We start from the raw sequence: 27,774 nt of genomic DNA on the forward strand, positions 1-27,774 counted from the left end.
ACTGCGCGGTCTTTAATAGATTCAAATGGCTTCTTCAAACTTTGCAGCGTAGCCAGAAGAACAAAAATTCCAATTTCAAATCTATGAATGCGAACACAATTTGCTGAACCAAATCATCAAATCTTCTATTGGGTTTCTTCTTCTCATGGCTTCTGATACTCCTCGAGAACGCATTGACCAAGTTTGTACATTCTTCTTTTCATTTTCTCCTCCTAGTAAACCCTAGTTTTTCCATATTTTTTTTTTGAGTTTTTATGATTTAGGAACCGCACAATGCTATTGAATCCCCCACGCCTAATTTCTAATTGAGAAGTTGTAGTAGATTCTTAAAAAAATCTATCTTGCATCATTTCCACATGATTGGGGCAATTTTATTTTCAATTCATTAGCTTTTTAATTCCTTTATTATCATGCTTTGATGATTGTGGAATGTCCTTTATAATATATGGCTAATTTTGGTATTTGTTGTTGTGTTGACTACTGTTTTATTAGTTCTTTGCTTCGAAAAAGAAGAGGAAGTCCTTATCACCGAGTTTGAAACCTACAAGAGCCAAGAAAGATGTTAAGACTATACAGGAAGTGTCTCCTTCCACGAAAGGTTCGTTGAATGGGTATTTAGGGACTTCTCAGGATGATAGTAAATCTTCACACATAGCTAGAGGCGCACCGGTTAAGAGAAACCTGACGTTAGAGATCGGTCCATATCTAAAAGATGAAAATAAAGGGAGTACTTTTCTGGTCGAAGCACAATCTACAACTACTGAAGCAAAAACTTCAAAGGAGGAATTTGATATTCACTCCGACTCACATGTTGTTGAAAATAGAGGTCATGGAAAAGATGTCTTGGTTACTACAAAGGTTAACGGAAACTCAGAACTTAAGCAGTTTGCTACGAATTTTTTGTCATTATATTGCAGGTAATGCCTTTTATTCTTGATTTCCTGGTGGTGATTGGTTTTGTGGCTAATGTGGTTGCTAGGCTGGATTTTTCTGCATGTTGTTTGACTTGGTAACTTTTCTGTGTTTCCTGAATTCAGTGAACTGCCATCTAGTTTAAGTTTACCTTCAGCACAGCGTGAGGGTGGTAGTAAAAGGAGTGGTAGCTCTCCCTTACTTGAGGTGGATAATAAGAATGCAAAGAGAGTCCGCTGCATCTCAAGTGAAAATGATTCTAACCTCAACAGAAGATCTAATTCTGAGTGTGCAGCTTTAAATTCTATTGAGGTAGGTATTATATTTTTCCACATACCACAATGTCGATTCACCGATTTTTTGTCAACTTCAGTGAGAATTTGCATCTTATGCTAGATAACAGAGGGGAATACATCAGGTGAAGCTCGGATAATCTTGAGAAAATGTAACAATATACCTGTCATTGGGTCAACTGAATCTGAGACACCTGGTTCAACATCTTCAAAGCTTCGTATTGGTGTTACTCCCAAGTCAACTCGTGGTAGCTCCATTTTTTCACCCGGAGAAGCATTTTGGAATGAAGCAATTCAAGTTGCTGATGGTTTGTTTGAGGGAAGTGATAAATTTTCTTCTCAAACAGCACTTGAGTCCGACGCTTTGAAAAATCATAATGAGGTAATCAATTCTAATAGTCTTGGGAATGGAGAGTGTGGTAATAAGTCCCACCAAGTATTTAATGAAGGTATAGTGACAGTTTCTGATGCCGGCATTGTTTCTGCTGTTGCTTCATTGAGGAAGTTGGGAAAGGATCTGGATGGAGAGAAATCCCCAATGCCTGTTAAGCATTTTGACTTTGCCTCTGACGAAAAAAATTTCGATTCTATACAATCTCACAGAAGTAACTTGGATATCCTGACTATTAGCGGCAAAATAACCGGGTCCCAAGATCATCTAAGTTTGAGTGGATATCCTGTTGTTAGCCTTCACAAGGCAGCTCAAGAAAAAGGGAATATCCTTGAACTTCAAAACAAGACTCCAAAATGTCCTGTTTCTAAGGGTAAGGATGTGCTTATCCAGGATACTGATATAATGGCATCAACAACACCTCCGGAGAAACTTAATAGTTATACAGATAATTCCTTATCAAGTAAAGACAACACTCCTTCAAGTATTGCACCACTAAAGAATCATTCAGATCTCAACCATTGGCTACCTTCTGAAGTATGCAACATTTACAGGAAAAAGGGCATTTCAAAATTGTACTCATGGCAGGTATGCTGTTTACCTTTAGTTTAATCTTGTCTTGGGCTTGTGAGACATAAGAAGCTTCATATTTAAGAGATCTGGAGTGTTTGATTGGTCCCTGTGATGAACTCTGTTTGGAGGTATTTAGGACTTTAGAGGTTGAGGCGTCTACAATAGATCAAATTTGTTGTCAGTTTAAGTATGAACAAATTATTCTGTACAGTCTAATGGAGTTTCATTTTACATCCTGCAGGTTGATTGTCTTCAAGTGGATGGAGTCTTGCACAACCGGAATCTGGTATATTGTGCTTCTACTAGGTCTGTATCTGAGTAATTTGGACTCCTATTAAACATATTTAATTCTTCATGATGTAGATTTTTTTGTTAATTATAAATTTGTAGTTACATGAAGAAGATAGTTTTCTGAATGCTAGAATAAACAAATGCGTCGTTAAGAGATATATCCACACCTTTTATATTAGTCATTTTTTTTATAACCGGAGAAACTCCGAGGGTTAGAGGCATATGGTTTGAAACTCGATGAATAATGAGCGCGCACCTTCTACCCTTTCTGCTTAAATACTAAACCTTTGTCTGTGAAAAGGTTCGAATCCCTTGCGTGCGCCTTATTAAGGTATCACGTGCTGTGCTCTCCATTAGACCAAAGACCTAGGAGCCATACATTGGGGCATCTCCAACCCATAACACCAAATTTACACTAAATAGTGTCAACACTATTTTAGTGTAAACCATCTCCAACCCACTACACTAAATTTTACATTAAAAAAGATGCTTCTTGTACTAATTTCTCCTTTTATCTTTATATTTCTCTCTCTCTTCAATATTATACTATTACTAGTAATATTACCCCCGCTTCGCGCAAGAACTTAATATCACGGAATATATAAAGTAATACACAAAAACTAAAATAGTATATTATCTTACATAAAATATTAATAATGTAAAGGTAAATGAAAATTATTACATCTTATCATTTATCCTTAATAACATAAGCATAAATTAATAATTGTAAAAATACATACCACGATCTGTAACATAAGCAATGGTGTCAGTGATCCATTCAACATGAGTAAAGTACACAAATATCTAATTGTGTAGAAAAAGAAGAAGATGTTCAAAAATGATAGGAAATCCCTCTATTTATAGACAACAAAAATGGTAGAGTGCACAAATATTTATTGTGTCTTATTGGAAAGGTTACAACTATTTGGAAAAGTTGCAACTCTTCAAAAATATCACAACTTTTAATAAAAGTCGCAACACTTCATTAAAGTCGCAAGTTTTCATAAAAGTCACAACTTTTCATTAAAGTCGCAACTCTTCTCACAACTCTTCGTAAAAAGTCACAAGTTTTCATGAAAGGGGAAGACTAGTTTTGGAAATAAATAAATTGAAAGAGAATTCTGATTTGTTGTGGCGCCACATAGGCGGGCCTAAGGTTCTCTTTTATATAAATATATGATCCTTGTATTATTTATATTTTCAAAATTTTTTTATAGGACAAATAATAATAAAATAATTAAAAAGAGATTTAGTGTTGATGAACACCAAAATAGTGTGAGAATTGGTGTTGGCTTGGAGCACTAAAACACCAAATTTTACATTGGAGATGGTCTTTAGGCATTACTTCTTTTACGAAATTGAAAAATTTGGACCATTTCTTGATTTGTGAGTGTCATCCGTGCGCAGTTAGGCATTGTAAGTAGCGAAGCAATCTTATTCTGAAACTGCTTGATTTTGGAAGTTTTTTTTAATGACAAGGGAAACCTGCTGCCGCTACTCTTTGGGTGCGCACAGGGTAAAACCCCCGCTCTATGCAATAGCTCGCAAATCACATAGGAGAGGTAACCCGCAGTAGGCAAGCCTGGTGCGACGAGCTCGACCCAGAAGGCAAACCCCTTGCTTTCGCTGGCTAGGGGTTTCAAACTTGAGACCTCCAACATGGAAGTCCCAAGCTCAAACCACTGGGTCACCCTGAAGGTAGCTTTTTAAGTTTGTGAAGTGGTGGAATTGTAGCATCTGGTACTAATGCAAAGCCTGGTTGAGTTGTTTTAGTATCTTGAAGATTGTTTAATCTATTCATCAAACAAAGTGCTAATCCACACTATTTATGTTACTGATCTTAAAGTAGTAGTACATTAGTTTGATTTTTTACCTACCACGGTGGATGGGGTGATCTTGTGCTCCTCTTCTTTTCCTGCTCACTGTGAATGAATCTTTGCTGTTATCCATTTTACCAAGTAACGTTGTTATTCATGGAGACAGCAAGTGCTGGTAGAAAAAGTCCGTTTCATCTTATTCTCTGTAAAAACTTATGAGGTTCATACTTGCTCTCGGACCATTTAAGCTGGTCCAAGTTATATTTTGCTTGCTGCTCTGAATTTTTGTGTTCTTGGGTCATTTAATTGGTCCAAGTCATTACATATTGCTTGCTGCTCAGAATATTCGTGTATTTTTTTTCTGTTAGGAAGTTGAAAATTTCTTACATAACCAAAATGAATGCCAATCCACAAACAAACTATTGCTACCCTCTTCCTTGTTATCTTCGTTGCTGTTTATGTTGCTAATGTTGTATTTTTATTCTGCTAGTATTATTATATGATTGTCGCTATTATTATAATCTTTGTTGTCTTTAATTGGAGGACAACGTTCTTATCTTCTAATTGTCCAATCCTGCATCTAGTCCTTTTAGCAATGGCAACAGATGTCATAGTGTCTCTTTGTTGTTTAACCAATTTTTGTTTTTATTTTCTGTAGTGCTGGTAAAAGTTTTGTTGCTGAGATATTAATGTTACGGAGAATCTTATCATCTGGAAAAATGGGTCTTCTTGTACTTCCTTATGTATCCATTTGTGCAGAGAAGGTGAAGTTTCTTTTAGCTCTTTCAAGATGATTCCTTTTTTTTTTTATAAGTAGCTTTCAGAGTGGTCTTTACAATGCATATATGTAGCATATATAGTATATTTATCTCGTCTACTGTCATGTTTAAACTTGTTCAGGCAGAACATCTTGAGGTCCTTCTGGAACCAGTTGGAAAGCATGTTCGCAGTTATTATGGTAATCAGGGAGGTGGTAGTCTCCCAAAGGATACCGCTATAGCTGTTTGCACTATTGAGAAAGCAAATTCCTTAATTAACCGACTGTTAGAAGAGGACCGTTTGTCAGAGCTTGGTATCATAGTAATTGATGAACTCCACATGGTATTGACTTTTATTTAATGATATCCAAGCTAAACCTCTCCATAATTTTAAGTTCACTTTCTGTTTGCTCGGAGCTTCTGTTTTGGCGTCTTTGCTGGAACTAGTAATTAAATGCATTTATTCATCTTGGTCTCTTGAGTTGTTTCCATGTTAGGTTGGAGACCAGAATAGGGGATATCTATTGGAGTTGATGTTGACCAAGCTTCGCTATGCATCTGGTGAAGGAAATACAGAGTCATCCAGTGGAGAAACTTCAGGCACGAGCAGTGGAAAAGTTGACCCTGCTGGCAGTCTCCAAATTGTTGGCATGAGTGCAACTCTGCCTAATGTGACAGCAGTCGCAGATTGGCTTCAAGTAAGATGAAATTCATAGCTTTTTAATTCTTTTCAATTAAAATTTTTATGGGTAACATCCCATGTTGGATATATGGCTCTAAGTTTGTCCAACCATCTATACAGAAGGGGATTCTTTTTACACACCAAAAGCTTTACATAAAACAAAAATGATCATATTATACTTCTACATATCCTTGGGTCAAATAGGTGAACAACAATAATTTTTTTATACTTGTGCCATTTTCACTATTCTTGAACAAGTTGCTACCTTTTGCATTCCAAATAAATCAAAAGAGATGTTATGTTGTTCTCCAAGCTTCCAGTTTGCTTCCTCTAACAATGCGAAACAAACAGAATTGGTCCATATCTGTGTTGTGAAGCTGCATTATTAATAAACGTTGGTTTGTTGCTCATGACACTCCTTACACAAGCAGCATTAGCTCACTACATGGAGTGATCCGTGTCCTCTCTATTTCCTTCTTCAGATTATTGGTCATCAAGATTGAGTGAAAAATTGAGTACTTTATTTGGTCAATTGGTGTGTCCGAATTCTGATCCCGAATAACTAAATAGCGTCAGTGAGGATGCCCAGTAGCTTGTCTTTCAGCTTCTTAACCGCGTGGGGCCTTTTCCCCTTCCAAACAGCTCCATATAAAATGTCTTTCCTTGAATGATTTTGCTTTGAACCCACCATACTACCTTTTGTGATCCATCTCCTTCTGCTAAGTAGTCATAGAGTTCCCTTAGGAACTCCTCAACCCCACCTACTCCAAATCCTGTGTTGCCATCCTTCAAAGTCGTTCGATCAGACAACAAATCCTTCCAAAAAGTAATCTTTTCCCTATACAAGATGGTATAACCAACGTACTTAGTGAACCTTTCCTCCCTCACGTTCCCCTTCCTTACGTTCACCTCATCAGAGTATGTCATCTCATCCGACATCTATCCACTACTTATGTCATAACCTAGACCCATCAGGCATTGCGAGTAGCGAGCACCTATTCTGACACCTTGATAGGAGAACTCTTACCACCCAATTTAAAATGAGCAATGCGGAAATAAATAAAACATAATTTAATATCTTATTTAAGTATAGAATTACTCTTAACTTGATTTTTGCATTAAGTCTTTTGTGAAGAATCACACTAAACGCTCCCCAAGGAACTAGTCTAAATCTGTACAAGAGCTACTAAGAAGATACAACATATAAAAGAAAACACGACACAACTCCCATCATAGGGAAAGAGAAGTGGAAGTTGTCAAAGATCATCATCTTCCCCATCTAAGAAACATTACTGGATCAGTACATACAATACTAGTAGGCATCATTGTTCGATCTAAATCCACCATATAATATCATGCAAATAATCAAAGAAACATGCAACTTGAAGGTAAGATTAAGACTCCATATACTCAAACCCAAGTCACACCACCTCCTTCCGCGGTCAACTCCAATATTTAAACATTCATCCCTCTTTCCACTCTCATATTAGATCATAGCCTAGCCCTTCTATCACATAGAAATTTCCCCAAATACAAGAACACCACTACTTTGATAATGAATTTATTACTGTCCCACAAATTCTCATGCCAACACCTTGCGTTGACAACACTCCAGTTATACAGAATACGAATAAGTAACCACAATTTAACAACTATATATATATATATATGATTATAATCACAACTAGAAAATAAGTTCGACTTCAAGTCCTCACCCTGAGTCGATATACACAATAATCACGAACAACCTCAACACGACAAGCCACACTTGATTCCTCGCGCCTTCAAATAACCTGGGCCATCAAAGATCCCTAAAACATCATCTACAGTATTTAACATGTAACCTTGGTCTAGACAAGAACCATCCCAACATTTAAACACACCACTTATGGATCAACATGTAATCGTTTCATTACAACACTCATGAAACTCACACACAAAACTGTTAGTGTATTGGTGTAGGACCCTATCCAATACTAATATATATGTGTAACATGGCATCCCATTCAATAATAATATATATTGCGTCGGTGTGACACCCGATCCAATAATAGTATATATATGCGCCGACGTGACACTTGGTCTAATAATAATATATATATTTGCCGGCATGGCACACAATCTAATAAAAATATACATATGTGCCGGCGTGGCACCCAATCCAATAATAATATATATGTGTCGGCGTGGCACCTGATCCAATAATAATATATATGTGTCAGCGTGCCACCTGACCCAATGATAATAATAATACACATAACACAAATACAACCAACCATGGCCTATCTAACATAAATCCTTCCGGAATATCTTTACTCATAATCCAATCACCCACAATTACCTTCCAAGGATAACATCCATCCACATCATAATGCCAACAATAACAAATCAAATTCATCACCAGCCTAAATCACAACTAACCATACATTCAACCATCTATACTCCATGCCCCAACACTTATGCATGCAATATTCGAACAATCTAAAGATATTATGCAATTGGAAACAAATCTAACTACTTAGTTAAGAAAACCTAGCCTACCTGAGTGCCATACAGTTACTACAGATGATCACAAAACTTTGATCTTTTATGAAGCTTTAACTTGTTCTCGGTTGAAAATAATAACAAAGTATAACATAAATCACAATTGGCCTAAATTTGGATTATATCCAAATCCTAATCCCTAGGCCAACCTTATGATTATTCCACCCAAACTAGGAGTTTCTCACCATTAATTCACCTAAATTATATGGTTAAATTAGTGAGTAACGGTAAATAAATCAAGAAAAAACATTTTATAGAATAATTGAAGGTCTTGCAACCTAAAATCCTCATAAACTCGGGTTTTCCCCAACTTAGGTTGAATCCAAACCCTCCCCTAGCGCCACAATTGCTTTTTCTAAGTCTTAGGAATCAAACTACAAAAGTAGGGAATCAAATTGCTAATCCTTTATGAAGATTCTTGATGAAAATTTGCTGATATTTGTTGTAGGTCGCCCTTTCTCTTCTCCAAAATGTTCTTTGATGATTATGGCTGATTTTGAGGGTTTTCCTACATTTAGAGGGACTTACCAATATAGTGGTCCAATCAAACCCCAATCCTTCTATAGCGGCCCTCATTGTTTTTTTAGATCCTGCTATAGAGGTTGACATGCCGCTATAGCGGCCTGTAAGGGACAGGACCTCAAAAATTCCTCCAAAATAGCTTATCTCGGAACACACTTAAATTTTTTTTTCATGTAATCAGTGTTACTCATTTGAATTCAATTCCAAAAAGCTCAATGAACTCTTTAGCATATTAGCTAATAGAAAACCAATTGAAATTAGATATTTCATCCAATCCTTTCCTGCAATGCCTCAACTTTACCTCGCTCAGATTCCGTCTGAGGCTAGTCTAGGCTAAAAAGTTTTAGTCACTATTCCAATAGTTTTGTGACCCAATTTCTTTTATCAATTGTTTACTCATAACGACCGGACAGATTGTTATAGCTTAACTCTTCATGTTCATCACATATGACAAAAAGATGAAAAGAAGCTTCATACCCTGTGACTATTATCCTTCTCCATGACATTTTCTACATTTCTACTCCAATATCCATTTATCCAATTATGTATGTTAGAGGTTTGAAAATCGTTGAATCTCTAGACCCCCTGTGCCCCTCTCACCAAAATTTAAGCTTTGGTTCTTTTTGAACTTCCAAATGATATTTCTCTTCCTCCTCCTTTCCTTCCCATGAAGTTGCTCATCATTTTCTCTAACCTAGTTGCAGTACTTGAGGGCATAGAAAAAATAGAATGGACATTGTGCACAACAATTATTATTATAGGAAAGGCATGAAGGTGGTAGATTGGCGTAAGTTTAGATGACAATAGCTGCGTATTAAAGAGCATTTTGCGCGTGAATTGTGAAGAAGGCAAAAACATAAATTGGTTTTCTTTTGAAAAGTCCTTAACTATGCATCTTAATCTTCATTGTACCTTGGGTTCTTGGCTCAAGAGCTTCCCCTCATATCTCTGGTAATAAGTACTTCTTTATGACTATTTCTTTTTCTCAATTTTTCCAACATTCACATTGACAAAGGGTCCTAAACTATGGCAACCGCAGTAGGTCATGCTTCTTCCCATCCTTCTTTGACTTCAAATTTTTAGTTGTATATTTTTCAGTCTGTCCCTTTAATCTAATAGCAATGAGTTGTTTTCCCAAATGTATAACTGTTTAGGCACTTTTTTCAATCACCCTGTTGCCAGGTATGTCCACAATATGGGTCGGATAATTGGTACTTAAGTGTCGCATGGACTTTATCATCCCATTTTTGAAGTCACCCATAGGTTGTCCTGTTTCCGTCGAGCTACTGCGCATGAGGTTGAAATATCCTAATCTATTTAAATCTTTTTAAAAATAAATCTTGATTTTTTCTCACCTGGGACGAATATTAGTCATGCCAACTTGGTAAACATGCCCGTTCTTCCTTCTCTCATAGCTTTGACAATCAGCAAGACTCTCCTTTCTCTTTAGTCCATCCACATGTTTGGATCCTAATTGTGCCGGTTCAATCTTGAGTTTCTTTTGATTTGTTAGAACTTTTATTTCATGTTGATCAACTTAAATAATAATCTGAGGTCTTCCCTATTAATTGTCACATGAGGAAAGGGACCAATTGATGCTACATATCATCTTACTTTATAGCGATTTGGATCACCGACTCCGGTGTAGTTCTAACTTGATTTTATTCCAGTTTTGTACTGTACCTGTTTGTCCTTTATGCATGTGAATATGGGGAATAAGACTCTTTGTTCCTTCTATCCTGAATGTCTCATGAAGCTCTTGAGTGTTTCTTGCAGGCAGCTTTGTATCAGACCGAGTTTCGGCCTGTTCCATTGGAAGAATATGTAAAAGTAGGTAACACAATTTATAACCAAAAAATGGACATTGTCAGAACAATCTCGAAAGCAGCTGATCTTGGTGGTAAAGATCCAGATCACATCGTGGAGCTCTGCAATGAGGTATAATTTTCTCTTTTACTTTTGTTAGTAGAACTTTATTTTGTCGAGAGAAGTAATAGAAGGAAAACTATATCAATCTGAGATTTGTCAGGTCGTCCAAGAAGGCAACTCAGTGCTAATTTTCTGCTCAAGTCGCAAAGGATGTGAATCTACTGCTAGGCATGTGGCGAAACATCTTAAAAAATTTTCCTTGAATCAACTGAGTGGCCAAAATGAGTCAATTGATATTACTTCTGCAATTGATGCTTTACGAAGATCTCCAGCTGGGTTGGATCCTATTCTGGAAGAGACTCTTCCTGCCGGTGTTGCCTATCACCATGCTGGGCTCACGGTAATGTCATTTTAAAGTTATTTTGCTGTTATAGTACGTTTATTGATTCTTACGTTTTACAGTCAATGTTTTCTTTAGTTCTCTAGGTTTTCCTGTTTTTTCTTTTGTTTGTTTGGGTGGGTTCTTTTGGAGTAAAGCTGCATTCATCTGAGATATTTTTCTACCTTGAAGGTTGAGGAAAGAGAAACAGTTGAAACCTGTTACCGCAAAGGACTTGTACGTGTCTTAACAGCTACATCAACCTTAGCTGCAGGGGTTAACCTTCCTGCTCGGAGAGTTATTTTTCGACAACCACGTATTGGTCGTGACTTTATTGATGGTACGAGGTATCGACAGATGGCTGGTCGGGCTGGTCGGACGGGTATAGATACAAAAGGAGAGAGTGTATGTTTTGACCATTTCCTATTTGTTTCTTTTTCTTGTTCATTCAGAGCTTGCATACTTGGAAAGGTGTAATTTGTAGGTCTGATTTACAAGCTAGTCTCTGTAAAATGTTTGTTAAAATGTTACAATTTTGAAGTTGCTTACACCTGTTGGACTCTGTTCTCATATATCACTATTTTTCTGTCTGTATTTGCATCTTTTGCTTTCTATTTAAGTCTTAACTGCGGCTGAAACTGTGCCATAAACTTTATATTGTTTTGTTGTTTATTTGCTTCAGGTGTTGATCTGCAAACCAGAAGAGGTCAAACGAATAACGGCACTTGTTAACGAGAGCTGTCCACCGTTGCATTCTTGTTTATCCGAAGATAAGAATGGGATGATCCACGCAATATTGGAAGTTGTTGCTGGTGGTATTGTTCAAACAGCTAGTGATATTAACCGGTATGTTAGGTGTACCCTTCTCAATTCGACAAAACCATTTGATGATGTGGTTAAATCAGCACAAGATTCTCTTCGCTGGTTATGCCATAAAAAATTTCTTGGATGGAGTGAAGATACCAAATTATACACAGTCACGCCTCTTGGTCGTGCAGCTTTTGGCAGTTCTCTCTCTCCTGAAGAATCACTGGTAACATAGTTGTTTCCACTTACTACCACTTTATCATCATATCATTCTTGTCAATTTGTTCTTTTAGCCAAATGGTCCTTGTTTACATTTTGTGCAATTTAGTAAAGTGCAAATGTGGGGATGGGAAACCAACAATGGTCATTCTCTTGTTTGTAGGTTGTCTTGGATGATTTGATTAGAGCGAGGGAAGGGTTTGTGCTTGCATCTGATCTGCATGTTGTTTACTTAGTGACACCCATTAATGTTGATCTGGAGCCAGATTGGGAACTGTATTACCAGAGGTTCATGGAGTTGTCTACCCTGGATCAGGTAACCCCAACCTGAGATTGCCCCATGTCCATGTTGCTGTGTTTACTTGGTTGCGTGGTCACAGACAAGAGAAGTCCAAGCACAATGACCAAATGGATTATCTTCATGCATAAAGTACTAGACCTAGAGGGTGTTCGGATTGACTTATTTTAAGTACCTATTGGCTTTTTTTTTTTTTTTAAGAATTATTTTTGGAGGTATTTTGGATAGACACAAAATGCTAAAAAAGTACAAATAAGCTAAAAGCTACTTTATAAAAGCCAATTCAAACACCCCCTAGTAGAAAAATTATCACAAACCTGTTAACATGCTGCCAATTTGTCCTTCACTAGCTGATTGTTCGGGAGTTGACCTTTGTTTTTGCCACACCTTTCTCCAATTCTCTCATTCAATGCGTTTTACAATAGATGAATAATATGACCACTAGACTTCACGCATTACCCGAGGCAGGACTGTAGGACTTTGACCGCTCTTAAATTATCCAGCTCCTGTCAATTATCTAAAACTATTTGTGTCTTGCCTTGACAAATAAGTATGTACTCGCTGAGCTTTCTAATGTTTGTCAGTTTGCAAGGGAAAGTGTGCTAATGATTCATGAGCTATGTACTGTATAGTTCAAATAGAGTTCTTGTGTACAGGCAAGATACTTTAGTTTGGAGCTAATTTCTCATTCTCTGACACATGAAGTCTATGACTCCTTAATGTTAACTGTATAGCATATGTTATTTGTCTTCAAAGATTTGTAGGTGAAGTATCTGTCATCTTCAACTGGAATGCTAGGTTAACTGGTAAACTATGATATCTGTCATCTTCAACTAGAATGCTAGGTAAACTGGTAAACCATGGAGTTTTTATTTTCTTTCTATGCCCTAAAATATCTTATTACCTCAAGGACTACAGGACAAAGAAGTTCTTTAGCAGGAACAGATGTTTTAATGATTGGTCACTTGATTTTAAGTTCTTTATAATCAATGTGAATAATTAGTTAATGTCAAAGTGATTTTGATGCTTCAAGACTGCCTGATTTTTCTATAAGGTGGCATGCCAAGATTTGAGGTCATCAGTTTATGCTTGGTTGCTAATATGATAATTGCCTGACATTACTTCATGAGATAAATTTGTTCCTACAATCATGATGACTGTGATGGAGACATTTGTGTGCTCTGTGTTTTGATGTGCAGTCAGTTGGCAACCGGGTTGGAGTTCAAGAACCCTTTTTGATGCGAATGGCTCATGGTGCACCAGTTCGTGCATCTTATAGGTCAAATGCTGGTACTAAAGGGTTGCAGGGAAAGTTGGATAACAGATCCTTGAATGACCATATGCTGTCAGATGAGAACATGCTTCGCATTTGTCGGAGATTCTTTGTGTCTCTTATACTGTCAAGGCTCGTCCAGGTAAATTTCCTTGATGAATGGAAAACACTACTGTTGCCCTCTCTCTCACCTCTTCTTCATTTTATTCATATTTTCTGTTTTAGAACACACTTATTATGTTTTATTGCGAATACCTGCTATTAGAATCATAAGTTTAGTGGTAGAATGTTAAGAGTTAAATATTTGGAAGAGTTATGTTCTAATGTGAGATATTGTCCCGTGTTGGACAATTATCATGTGTGTCACAACCCAAGTTAGGGGTGTGTGACCGGCATTAAACAAGCCTGGCTCTCCCCCGCGAACCCCTTTCCCTGTTGTATCTACTAAATATAAAACAATAGCATATCATAGAATTGCATGAAAACATCATATATCTGAATAAGCTTTGATGAGAGGCATAACCCGATTATACATATACATATATCAGAATGAGTCAAAATGGAGCTTCTATGAAATACATTACATATAAGTAGAAACGGGACATAGCCCGACATGTAATTTTAATGGGAGCATTGACAAGAGAAGCCTCACAAGTCTAGTGTGGGGGATTACCACTGAAAGTATGCAAGGAGTATTCAACTCGAACAATCTGGTCTGATACTTGAACTTGTGCCACAAAGTTCAATGGGGTGAGTATTCAAATTACGCATTAAGAGCCTGTTTGGATTGACTTAAAAGCTAGTCATATCTACTTTCAAGTCATTTTTAGCTTTTGAAAGTGTGACAAAGTTAAAAATATCTTAAAATAAGTTCAAAATGACTTAAAAAAAGTAAAAACCAAAAGTAGGACTCTCCCAACGTTTTATTTTTTGACTTAAAAGTCATTTTAAAGTTTGATTTTTATTTTTTTTACTTAAAAAGTACTTTTTTTTAGCCTATCTAAATGGGCTCTAAGTTTCATCGACCTCCCTCTAAAAGGCTGGGCATGTTCTTTTCTTTGTTAAAAAACACATGCACTTCAATATTAAAATCAGATTTTTTCATGCACATCCATAACATCTCAAAATAATAAACATGGTAAATCATTAGAGAATCATTTCTTGAAATACAGTGCTCTCTGTAGGCCATAAACACGTTCTATTCTCATTTCTGGGGAATTCCCTACATTCTACTAGACAGTGACATACAACAGATCTTGTCTGATCACCCACTTGATTAGCTAGTGGTGAATCCTTTCGTAACGTCATATAAAACAAGATATGCTAGCAACCCTAGCAAAGTACACTATCATTTCAAGGTGGATAGACATACACACGTGATTTTGGGGAATTGAACCCATATGTCCAGTGGCTGAGCCGGAAGCAGAAATTTATATGAGGGCATTTTCTAGAATGTCACTGTTGTAATTTGAACATATGAGCTAAAGCAATTTTGTACCCCCTTTACCACTATGCTTGAATTTTTCTTCTTGTCAAGGGGATTCAACAGCTCACATATAACCATAAATAGAACATTTTTAGTCCTTTGATTATTCTAGATAGTCCAAAATTAAGGGATAATTCTATTCTAAATCCAATCCCTAAATATCTGAAACTTCCTAACTTATCTGATATGATAAGATCCCATGTGATCAGAATCAGATAATACAAATTAACATGACTAATGTTATACTCTCATTTTAGCTCCTTTCCTTCAGAAGGGGAGCCCATAGGCACGAAACTCAGATTGGACTTAGAAACCCCAGCGGAGTTAATCACTCACTTTAGCCAGGAGAGTGATAGAGACCATCGTTTTGTTGAGAGCGCCAGAGCCCTTCAGTGCTACAAGGATATAAAATTCCCAATGGGATAACATGCTCTCAGAGAGGAGAATCACTTGAGCAAAGAAGGTTGACTTGGAATTTGTTCTAGATCTTAGCTCAAACCTACGAGCGCCACATATTAAACACTCATCGATTCTCATCTGATCCAAAACGTCATTCCACGGAACCCTCCCAGAGTTATTCCCAAAACCCTCCGTAAAAGAACGACCCAGTATGGGTGACATAATTCCCGTCGATGAAAATTGAATATTTTGGAGAAGTGGAGAAAAGGTTGAATACAAGATTACCAGATTGTATTCATTATTTACATTCAAATAATAGATACGTTGTGAATTACTAGATTTCATTTTATGCCTCAGTCTTTCTTGGCACTTGTTGAGAAGGTAAAATATCCTGCAACATATGAGATTAAATTCTTATTGTCGCCTTAGTATCTAAAGGCCACATGTGTTGTGCTGTTTTTTCCTATAGACATAATATAGTTTTCCTTGTGAGAAACCAAAAAGATAAAATTTCGTTCTCACGTTACTTTAAGTATCATTCTCGAGGTTCTGTTCATTATTTGATGGTAATTAAATTCTGCTCGGTGTAGGGGTATTATGATCTGTCTTGTGTTTAACACCTATAAATAGGTGCTCGTTGTGTTCCTCAAATATTGTAGTCTTTAAAATATCTTTCTAATCTCTTACTTATCGCATCTGCAAGTACTAAATCGATGATTTGCATCATTTTATTCCTTCAACACTTTTTTCTCTAGCTAATTGTTGAGATATTTTTTCTTTTTATGTATACATGTCCTTATATGTGTTCGGGTTCAAATGAATTGTATCAACTGTTGTATGTACACTTTGAGTACTATGCGTTTCTTGTCTCCCATTGAGTCGTCTCTTGCTCATCGATGCTTGGGAAGTAGTCTTGCCATAGTCTTCTGAATTCCAAGTTTTCATTATGGGATGAAGGAAGTGCCGGTTATCGAGGTTTGTGGTGCATTTAAAGTCGCAAGGGGCATGGTTCAGGCCTTACAAGAAAATGCTGGAAGGTTTGCTTCCATGGTTTCTGTTTTTTGTGAGAGGCTTGGTTGGCATGACCTTGAAGGCTTAGTGTCAAAGTTCCAAAATCGTGTCTCATTTGGTGTGCGGGCAGAGATTGTAGAGCTCACCACCATTCCATATGTTAAGGTAACTAAGAGTTTCTCTTCCCTATATGTTTCTCCTTATTTTGGTCAAGTTCTTTAAAACTAATGAGAACTCACCAGGGTTCCCGAGCTCGAGCACTATATAAAGCGGGTCTTCGGACACCTGAAGCAATTGCTGAAGCATCAGTTCCTGAGATTATCAAAGTACTTTTTGAGTCTTCATCATGGGCTGACCAAGGTGAGTTACGATGATTTGGGACCACATTGATGGCCTGTTACTTACCCTAATGAGAATGCTTCATATACTGGATGGAGACAATTACTTTCTTTGTTTATCCATGGAGGGGTTTATCTGCTTTTGACATCCCTATATTTGAGAAGCAAAGGGGACATAGTAAATTATGATGCTTATGACTCACTTTCATATGGTTCTGCAAGGTTTACTATATGTTATAACAAGCAACAGAAGTTGAGAAATGTAATGTCACCATCATTCTTCTTGCTTCAGTATGCTTCTTTGTTTCTTTCTTCTACCGATCCTGTTTCCTCATAGTACGCGGGACTAATTTATTCTTATTCATTTGATGCCACACTACAGTCTCCACTTTCCATTCGAGCAAGAAACCACAGTTCAATATATTGTACTGCTGTTGAAATCATATTCTGCTATCCCCTTATTCCTTCTGCTGACATTCCTACACTTCATCTATGCTCATAAATGCTCCAGTGGTTTAAGATGATTTATTGATTGCCATTTTAAATGATCATTTGTTTGTCTGTTAATTGGGTAACTTGTTTTATCAACTATGGAAGGTTCTGCACAACGGATGGTCCAATTAGGAGTTGCGAAAAAGATAAAAAATGGTGCACGCAAGATTGTTCTCGATAAAGCTGAGGAAGCAAGGCTTGCTGCATTCTCAGCTTTCAAGTCGCTTGGACTTGATGTGTCAACGCTTGCACAGCCTGTCATATCTACTGCTGCTGGACATGGTGCTCACAAAGAAGCTAGTACCTCCTCTGCAGAAGGGTCGACTAGTAGCTTTATTAGCCTGGAGAATGCAAATCGAATCTCTTCCACATCCATAGAAAGAAGTAAGGAGGTCAATATCACTATTCCTGATGCTGGAGCAGAAAATGCAAAAAGCAAAACAATTGCTGACAAAGAGGCATTTGATATAGAAGGATCTAATGGTCTTAAGACTGAAGTTAATGAATCTACTCATCATATTGATAATGCAAAGACTTCCCCCTATCCTACTTTAAATATTAAGGGCATCGAAGGAGGTGGTACATGTAATGATCATAATCATGCTGGGAAACAACACTGTGAAGGAGCTGAAATATGTAATGTAAGAGTCAAAGAAACATCAGAGAAAGGGCCTATGAATGCGACTGCTGTTGTCGGTGGATTTGATACTTTCCTGGGTCTCTGGGAAGCTGTTGAGGAGTTTTACTTTGATGTCCATTTTAGCAAAAAGTCTGCACTGAACAGCAATGCTCCATTTGAAATATATGGCATAGCCATTTGTTGGGAAGATTCTCCTGTCTATTATGTAAATCTTCCGAGGGACTTATTTTGGTCCAACAGCAAAAGGAATAGCCAATTGTCACCCATTACGAATGATGATATTGGGAATGTTCTACCACCAAATCTTCAGTTAGAGATAGCGATACACCGATGGAATAGAATTAGTACCATAATGAGAAAAAAAGATATAAAAAAGTTTGCGTGGAACTTAAAAGTTCAGATTCAGGTACTCAAGCATCCTACTGTTTCAATACAGAGATTTGGTGGTTTGAGTCTTTTGGTCAAATCTCTTGGAGTAGATCTTATTGACAACAATTGCTATCTGTTGTCTCCTGTTCCCATTCAAGATGCAATTGACTTGTGTATAGTAGCTTGGGTCCTTTGGCCTGATGAGGAGAAAGGTTCTAACCCTAGTATAGAAAAGGTAACCCTAATATCTCGTAATGATCAGCTTGAACATATAATAATTTATACATTTGTTCTCATAGAGTTTATTGCTGTTATAGTTATACATAGTGCTGCTTTTGTTTTCCTTTGTGTAAGGTCTATGAAATACTGTCACAAGTTATCAGTGAACTAGATAACCTAGCCGTTTGTTGTCCTGGAACATCTACTGCCCATTGAACAATTGCTGGCAATAAGTGCATTGTTGTCTAAAAACTGTTCCTCTAAGGTTGCCATGTTCCTGCAGGAAGTGAAGAAAAGGTTATCCATCGAGGCTGCTGCTGCCGCTAATCGAAATGGTAGATGGAAGAATCAGATGCGACAAGTTGCTCATAATGGTTGTTGTCGTCGAGCAGCACAAACACGAGCCTTGCGTTCTGTTCTATGGAAACTAGTCATTTCTGAAGGACTTGTTGAGGCACTTGGAGCAACTGAAATGCCATTGGTAGGGAGATATTGCATGTGATCCATTTCTAGTGCAACAATACAATCTAACTTGTGATGGATTGGGATTAAATCATGTAAAATATGTCAATCTAACTTGTGATGGATTGGGATTAAATCATGTAAAATATGGGAAGTGCAAGCTTTTTCTGTGGCCCTTGCTAGGGGGCATCAAAGCTATCCAATCAAGTAACTGGTCAAATCTATAACAAGTTAATTCTTTACTGCCACATCCAGGATCTTAGGAAAGGGGAGCTGACCCCAATTTTGGCAACTTTCTTCCGGTTCTTTGCGATAAATAAATTATTGTCCATAGAATATTTGGTCGTTTCCTAGTATTTTAATGCTTGCCCAGCACAAGACAAAGACCTGGATTATGTGTGATGAATTCTAAATTTTTTATCGAATAAATGAACTTTCGAAGAAAATTGGCATAGTTAATGTGTTATTCTATCATTTTTTGTTCTCTTTCTTTATGGGGGGGGGGGGGGGGGTAGAATAATCTGGCATGAGCCTAAAAGCCTAAGTACATGCCAGTTGTACCTAATAGGGTGTTCATCAAGAAATTTGCTTTCTTTAAAGTAATAATTGTCCTTCCCCCCTTTCTACATGAAGAACTGAAAAAACATCCATTGAGGCATTTGCAGATGTGTAACATCTATTATTCACTGTCTAATCGATTCAACATTCTGTAGAATTTTTTTTTTTCAGTTTTGTAATTTTGAATAGAGTATATATGCAATGAGCTGAGGTATCTTTGTCTTTAAGAAGGCCTATCACACTATTAAGAATGTTTTCATCTTCATCTCTTCCTTTGTATAATTTAGATGCTATCGTACTTGTTTGGTTCTCAAGCAAAATAGAACTGCTTCTTTTTCTAAATATTTCAAGCTTTAATACTCGAAAGGTTTACAACCTTTTTAATCTTGTTTGGAGAACAGTGATGTAAATATTCTCCAGAGGGAAGTTCTTATTACTTGTTAAAGGGTATGCCATTCCCAATGTTGGAAGTAATTGATATACGTGTTTATCTTGTAGGTGAATGTTCTTGCAGACATGGAGCTCTGCGGAATAGGTGTTGACATGGAAGGATGCCTACAGGCACGACAAATTCTGGGAAGAAAGCTGAAAATTCTGGAAAAGGAAGCTTACAAGTTGGCTGGCATGACTTTTTCATTGTACACAGCAGCAGAAATTGCGAATGTACTCTATGGGCATCTACAGCTTCCTGTTCCAGAAGGACATAAAAAGGGAAAGAGGCACCCTAGTACTGATAAGCATTGCTTGGATTTGCTAAGGTACTAAAAGATTTCTGTTAATATGATCCCTATTGAAGGAAGATACTTTCTTGCCGCTTAACTCTGATCTTCTCCTACTGTATGATTATGTTATATGCAGTTATCTATGGTCATTTATCCTCTGGTCCCCTGTCCCAATAAAAGAAGGAATAAGAAAGAACCTTTAGCTAGGCCCAGTTGCATTCTTAAATCACAAGGTTTTATGTCATTTTAGTTTAGCTTCTTCCATAGTTGATTGTGTTATCCTCTGTCTGTAGAGACTAAACTATCCGGCAGATCCCACCCATCCAATTAGAAGAAGTGAAGAGAGCCTTTGGCCAGGGCCAGATTAACTTCAGACCACTAGTTTTTGCCTCTTCTTGGTTTAGTTCTTTTTTTGGTTAGTTGTTTCTTCCTGTTTGTCTATGCTGCCTATTATGATTATCATCATTCCCTCGGTCCACACCTGACACCTGGAAGTCTCACTGTTTAGACAAGTTTTTATGTTCTTTTCTTGGTCCATTTATTCCCTCTTTGTCTAGGCTGCCTATTATGACTACAATAAATATCCATATATACAAGACCAAACCAGTTGGAATGTGTACTTAGTAATGTTGGTATACTTGCATTAGGTTTGGTGTTTGATAGAAGTTCCTTTAGTTTGTTAGGGATTGGTATTTCAGTTGTAACTGGAGAACGATTAGTCTTAGAGAACCCCTAATTTTGTTTTAAAGAAAGTTTTGAGTGTTGGAATATATATTGACTATTCATATAGCAGACCCCAAACAATTCGGGTTAATGCACATTGGCACAATAGTTGTTTGTTTGAGCAATATGTGATGTTGTACTTCTGATGTCTTGATTGTTGATATGATATAAAATTATAAGCAAAAATTGTGAAACACAATGGTGGGTCAAGTTCTATTCCCTGGTAATTCCTACTTTTTGGTGATCAATAGGATATGCAATAAGTACTGCACATCTATGTAATTTTCATTCACTGTTTCTGTTTTTACCTTTTACATGTCTGGATTGATTTTTTTCCATTGTTTTCAGGAATGAACATCCAATAGTACCTATAATTAAAGAGCACCGTACTCTAGCAAAACTCTTGAATTGTACATTGGGGTCGATCTGTTCACTTGCTAGACTATCTATGAGGACACAGAGATACACACTGCATGGCCATTGGCTCCAGACGACAACAGCAACAGGGCGACTGTCAATGGAGGAACCTAATCTTCAGGTTCCCTTTTATTCCATTATTTCATTGTTATTAGTGAATCATCCTCAAAGATAATATAAACCGTGTTGGTTAATTGGTTTGTTTTATTTATCTAGTGTGTTGAACATATGGTTGACTTCAAAATGAATAACAAGGATAAAGGCGTTTGCCCGTTAGATGTCAACAATTATAAGATCAATGCTCGTGATTTTTTTGTGTCTACTCAGGTATCTCTTGAGTAATCTTAAGTTACTCTTTATATGAAATTATCTTTTTGGATGGTTTCAGTTGAATATTGTACTTACTCTTTCGCAGGATAATTGGTTACTGTTAACAGCAGATTATTCCCAGATAGAACTGAGATTGATGGCCCATTTCTCTAAAGATTCCTCGTTGATCGAACTGCTTAGTGAACCCCAAGGTGATGTCTTCAACATGATTGCTGCAAAATGGACAGGTAAAACAGAGGCTATTGTGAGTCAAGAGGAGCGAGATCAAACTAAAAGGTTGGTTTACGGCATTCTTTATGGAATGGGTGCTAAGAGCCTTGCAGAACAAATCGATTGTAGTGCAGATGAAGCTGCTGAAAGAATTGAAAGCTTTAAAAGATCTTTTCCAGGTGTTGCTTCCTGGCTACAGGAAGCAGTTACATCTTGCCGTGAGAAAGGGTGAGATCAATTTAGTAAAAGTTTGTTTCACCAATTTTTATTAGTTCTTTTTCTGTTTATAGTTTCTTTTTTTCTTCTATCTCGTTATGATGTATTAGATGCATTTAAAAAGAAATTTTTGTTGAAGTACTGGAAACTAATTTGATCCTCTCCTCCTAAAATCATGGTAGTGAGGCACTATAGTTGTTGTTTGATGTTTTAATTTTCATACAAGAAGGCACTCTTGATTATGTTGACTACTTTATCTTTCCTTCTCTTTTATCATGTTAAGCTTGTTTGGATCTAGTTAGTGGTTGTAATTTTACTCCATGTTTTGCCTTGTGCCTGCCCCAGCAATCACAGAAACCTGGTTCCGTCCTTTTTCATGCACGTGTTTTTTATAATTTCTTACTAGGTCTCACGTTCATGGTCACTTTATTGGCACTGTTGCACGTAGTGCTTCGTAAGTTCCATCTTTTGTTTCCTTCTACTGTGCACTTGCTGAAAATTTCTCATCCTTTGAATGAGAAGATGTCTGCCATAGTATCTGATTCATATACGTCAACTGGGGGAATCTTCTTATTCTAGGAATCTTTTTATGGATTATTGTATTCATCTTTTAATTTTATGCTAACCCTCTCTCTATCTCTCTCTCCCTCCCTCCCTCGCTGTCCCCCCCCTCTCCCTCTCCCTCTTTATCTCTCTCCCTCTCTCTCCCCCTCTCTCTTTCTCTTTCTTTCTTTCTCTCCCTCTTTCTATCATGAGATATCTTTCTTCCCTCTTTCTCTCATTAGATATCTTTCTTCCATCTCTTAAATCTTCCCATTGCCTTTTTTCCTTATATCCTTCTGGTTGTACATCATGCACTTGAGTCATTAACCTAGTAGTAATGTTACTATTCATTAGTTGAAAGGTGTTCACTTGACTTTTCTCAGTTCAGGCTGGAAATCAGAAGATCATGTATATTATACATGTTGTGTTTTTCTATAAGACATTGCAGGGGGTTGCTAGGCCTCATGTGTTGTACACAGATTGCTGATGGCCATGTTTATCTGCTTAAAACTGAAAATGAATGACTTTAAAACTGTTCTTTCTTTTAATAGTTCGATATTCGTTCTTTCTAAGCTAGTCATATTTTATAGTTGGTGCAGTAACACATTATTAATTCTCGTTACTTATGCAACCTTTTTTATTGATATTTCTTAAATAGTTTCCTTTGCTTTTGTGATGCAGTTATATAGAGACCCTCAAGGGACGAAAGCGTTTCTTGGCAAAAATTAACTTTGGAAACAGTAAGGAAAAGTCTAAAGCTCAGAGGCAAGCTGTGAATTCTATCTGCCAGGTAGTTTTGCTTTCTTTTCCACTTCTGCCCCCATCCTTCCCTTCCTCAATCATTTTCCTTCTCTATTTACCCATTTCATCATTGCCTTTTTTGTCTCTATGTCTGCAATTAGGGGTCAGCTGCGGACATTATCAAGATTGCAATGATAAACATTCACTCTGTGCTTGATCATTTTGAGAAATCTCTGTCGCATTCTGCAGTTGATGAAAAGTTTCATGTGCTTAAAGGACGTTGTCGGATTATTTTACAGGTAGTTTTCGAGTATTCTCTTTCTAAACAGAAAATCTTTCTCTTGGTTCTTCATCTGTTTTCAATTATGACACTGACTAGTGACAATTCACACCCCCTATTAGTCAGTTTTGGTACTCTCAGAAACGATTTTTTTGTCTCTAAAGAAAAAGAGGGATAAAGCAGTCCGTATTCTTTTAACAGTAACAGTTTATGTTGTGGTTCTAGGGATGACAATGGGGCGGGGCGGGTTTAGAGCCTGTTTGGATTGGCGTAAAAGTTTGTCAAACCTACTTTTAAGTCAATTTTCAATTTTTGGGAGTGTTTGACAAAGTTAAAAATAACTTCAAATAAGTTTAAAATGACTTAAGCTTGATTTTGTAAAAACTACTTTTAAATAGCTACTTTTTATAAGTTAATCCAAACGTGCTCTTAGTCAAACACACACAATTCTAAATCCGCCCCGCATAGCATTTATTTTCTATTCTCAACCCGCTCCGCCCGTCCCGCCCCTCTTAAGTTTTTTTTTCCCTCTATTTTATTATTATTTACTTAAACAAAATTTTTGAAAGTTTTATAAATCACAGTTGTTATATTTAGAATTATTTAGCAGTTGATTATAAACTATTTTATTAGGCTATAAGCAAGCAAGATTTTCATGATAACTATTTTATAAACCCACTCCACTGTTTGCTGCTCCAGTGTTTGTCAATGCAGCCTTAGATGGCTGCCCATGTCTTTTTACTACTTACAGGTTGGGACTTTCTTTTGTAAAAATATATTCTATCATTTTTTAAATTTAATAGAACGTGATATTTCATAATTTTTGGGAATAAATTCTTTCATTAACTTTTTATTGAATATTACTCTTGCCTGAGATATCTCATCTAAATACATATTTAAATGTTCACTATTTCAAAGCTGGTTATTTCCTAGAGTTGGTCAAATTCAGATGAAGGGAAGACAGTAACATTATCTACTTTCTCTTTCAAGAATTACATATTTATTCTCAAGTAGGAGTAGTATTCAACAATAAAATAATAGAAGGTTTTATTGCCTAAATATTATAAAATATCATGTTCTATTTAATAATTTTTTTTGATAAAATATCATTTTAGAAAGTAAAGTCATGGACAAATTTTAACTTCTTTTCCTTTTTTACCATTAATAGAGGTATAATCAATAATTGAAAATAAACTCAAACTAAATCCCAATTTCCAACTTTTAAAAAGTAAAAAAGGCATGAAAAGCAGCAAGCTAAAACTGCATTAATAAATATTGGAGGACACCCGCACCTGCCCCGCCCTGCCCCATTGCCATCCCTATGTGGTTCAATTGCTCATAGTCATCACTCTCTTTTCCTATTTAGGTTGCTTCATTTTAGTATTCCCAGAACGTTTAACTCACTTGTGTGAGTTGTATTACTATGAGAATCTCAAAACTTCAAGAGTTCAAATTGGAATTAAACTTGATATACTTGATGTTTCAAATAAATGATTTCTTCTATTACACTGATACAGTTCTAGTTAATTGGTGAACTTGTGTGCTTGTCAAATGTATCACAATAATGGACAGAAGGAACAATTTTCAATATTGTTCTGAACTTCTTATTTTTTTTAAGTGAACTGAAATATTGTTTAGTTTGGTAAGGGAGCATATAGTTAGTTGATTTTGTACTGTTTAGATGATTCTACGAGAAAGTTCTTGTATTTCTGGTTATTTCTGGTTAAGGAAGTGCTTAGAATCTCTAATAGGAGGACAAGAAATGTCTATTTCTCATCTCTTTTTTAGTTCCTGAGCTATTTGCTTACATTTGCATTTGAGTTTGTATTGATTAAATATTGGTCACTTGCTTCCGACATTGCTAAGGTTCATGATGAATTAGTACTTGAGGCTGATCCTTCTGTTGCAAAGGAAGCTGGATTGTTGTTGCAGATGAGCATGGAAAATGCTGTTTCTCTTCTTGGTAAGGGATCATTGCAAACTAAATATATGCCTGTCTGGATCGTAAGTCCTAGTTTATCTCAGGTTTGTCAATTAGAGGATTTCTGGGGGATGGTGTGGAAGATCCTCTGATTGACTTAACCTTTGTTAAACCTTTTGGTGGACTAAATGATCTTATGTCGATCTTTATTGTACTTCTCCCTCTCTTAGAATTGATATTCTTCTTGAAGTTTGTGCTTATAGTAGTTCCTACGGTTGTGTTCCAGTCCCACTGCATGTGAAATTGAAGATTGGGAGCACATGGGGATCGTTGGAACCTTTCCAGGCCGGAGAATGATAGGTTTTTAAGTGTGGACATTTGTTGGCAAAGTTAAAAACTATTAGTTGCTTCATGCTGTTTGAACAGTATCAACAGCTGTTATTTTCAGGTAACCTGAAGCTTCTCGGGTGTCTTATTGTTAATGCATTCTATGCATTTTTGTGGCATTTTAATTCTGACTATTTTCTTTATTTCGGTGGAGCAGTTAGCTCTCAAGCAAGAACTTTATCTAACAGACCAAGCAAATGATGTTCACATGGGATGCAGCTGTATAACTTCATGTGAATTAGCTGGTCATCAAGGTTATAATGTGCTCTTTGTTGAAGTCATAATCTCACAATTTCTGTACAAGCTAAGGATCTGTTGATGGATTAGGTTGCTTGAAGGAAGTGGGAAGGACAGAGGAAGAGACTCTTCACTTTATTGAACAAATCTGCACTTGTTGGTGCTCTGATAAATTTGTAGAACTCTGACATTCAAGTAAGTAATATTGTGATGAGGGTGCTCAGAACCAAGGCCGCTTCAATATTCTTGAGAGCATGAGATGTTAAGACTCTGCTGATGACATTTTCCTGATTGTCTCCAGAGCATGCTGCTTCATCGTGTTGTAAGCTGAAAAGCATCTTACAGGGCGAATGTGCTTAATTAATGATGATTATATAAGGATTCTACCTCATTCTCCTGGATCTCAGCGAAAGCAGATGCTTAATATTGAAGTGTCAATTAATGGCAGGGTAATACCTATCAAGAGAACCAAGGAGTTGGTCCAACTGGTGGAAGCCTTCTAGATGCTTAATCCTTTATGCTCAAATTTCAAATCCTACTGGAGGTGATTAATGCTCTGGGCTACAAGCAATGGGGTTATGGTCCCCTAAAACCCAAAAGACAAGGGAAAAAGAAATTTACAGGGAAGCAACAAGCATACGATAATTACTTTTCCATTGGCTAAGCCCTCAAAATTTAGTTAATGCGAATCTCGAGGAACATTTCGGGTTTCTATAAATTGTCGTGCGAGGATATTGAATGTCTTCTGGTGCATTTTCTGGTATATGTTCCCTGACATCTAATGCATGTGGAATTGGTTAATGGTGTTTAGATTGTTACTTGTTGTTTTTCTCTCTTATGGAGGAACAACCTGGGACCTGGAAGATCCACATCCAATCACATCGTACAGTGAGAATAGTTAGATCAATCTCAAGGGGTTGGAGTCTGAAGGCATGCCACAGTGGTAGGAGCTTTCCTGGCAGTCAAATTTGAAAATAGAGAGCTCACCCAGAATGGCTGTTATCATTGCTTAGAAGACCTCATTGGAAGTTAGTGTTACAGTGCTATGCGAGAACTAGAGAAAGATTGTCATTTGGTTGATGATCGATCCTGCAGAGGAGACGTGAAAATTGTATTGGGAAGGTGCATGGATAAAAATTCTGACACTTTGAATCTGCTTGTGGTGTTTGTATTGGAAAGGTGCATGGATAAAAATTTCTGGCATTTTGAATATGCTTGGTGCTCGAGGGAGACAAACAGAGGAGTTTTGATGGTAAGGCGAATCTGGATTATTGAATTCCTATTATATAGCAGTAATACTCCATGCAGTGTTCGATTGCTTGTATTGTAACCCCAAATTGAGACTACTGACCACTTATTCTTTTCTATTTCAAATTACACCAATTCACTACATTGTTCCTTGATTCTGTGTTGAGGAATATTGCAAGAAAGACTAAATCTATATG

General features: G+C 36.9%; 1 protein-coding gene across 4 annotated transcripts; it reads left to right on the forward strand.

Annotated features, from left to right (window-relative positions):
• On the forward strand, positions 1–27,719 carry LOC101260073 (helicase and polymerase-containing protein TEBICHI). 4 transcript variants are annotated; one of them, XM_026032339.2, is made up of 29 exons: positions 1–181; positions 493–917; positions 1,038–1,224; positions 1,309–2,184; positions 2,411–2,475; positions 4,936–5,041; positions 5,178–5,378; positions 5,533–5,733; positions 10,560–10,721; positions 10,813–11,052; positions 11,224–11,436; positions 11,714–12,064; positions 12,221–12,373; positions 13,555–13,770; positions 16,471–16,689; positions 16,767–16,884; positions 17,460–18,598; positions 18,866–19,063; positions 20,101–20,360; positions 21,396–21,585; positions 21,681–21,791; positions 21,880–22,232; positions 23,445–23,553; positions 23,666–23,803; positions 25,651–25,747; positions 25,992–26,153; positions 26,250–26,346; positions 26,420–26,524; positions 26,631–26,770. In XM_026032339.2, the coding sequence occupies exons 1-26, from the start codon at positions 146–148 to the stop codon at positions 26,060–26,062; spliced, it is 6,435 nt and encodes a 2,144-aa protein (XP_025888124.2). In that variant the 5' UTR covers positions 1–145; the 3' UTR covers positions 26,063–26,153; positions 26,250–26,346; positions 26,420–26,524; positions 26,631–26,770. The 4 variants fall into 4 exon arrangements, with proteins under 4 accessions (XP_025888124.2, XP_010325164.2, XP_010325163.2 ...); XM_010326862.4 differs by lacking the exon at positions 26,631–26,770 and having other exon boundaries at positions 26,420–26,555; XM_010326861.4 differs by having other exon boundaries at positions 26,250–27,719.
• Positions 27,720–27,774: the final 55 nt, after the last annotated feature.

The sequence above is a fragment of the Solanum lycopersicum genome, chromosome 8 (assembly GCF_036512215.1).
Source record: "Solanum lycopersicum chromosome 8, SLM_r2.1".
NCBI lineage: Eukaryota > Viridiplantae > Streptophyta > Magnoliopsida > Solanales > Solanaceae > Solanum > Solanum lycopersicum.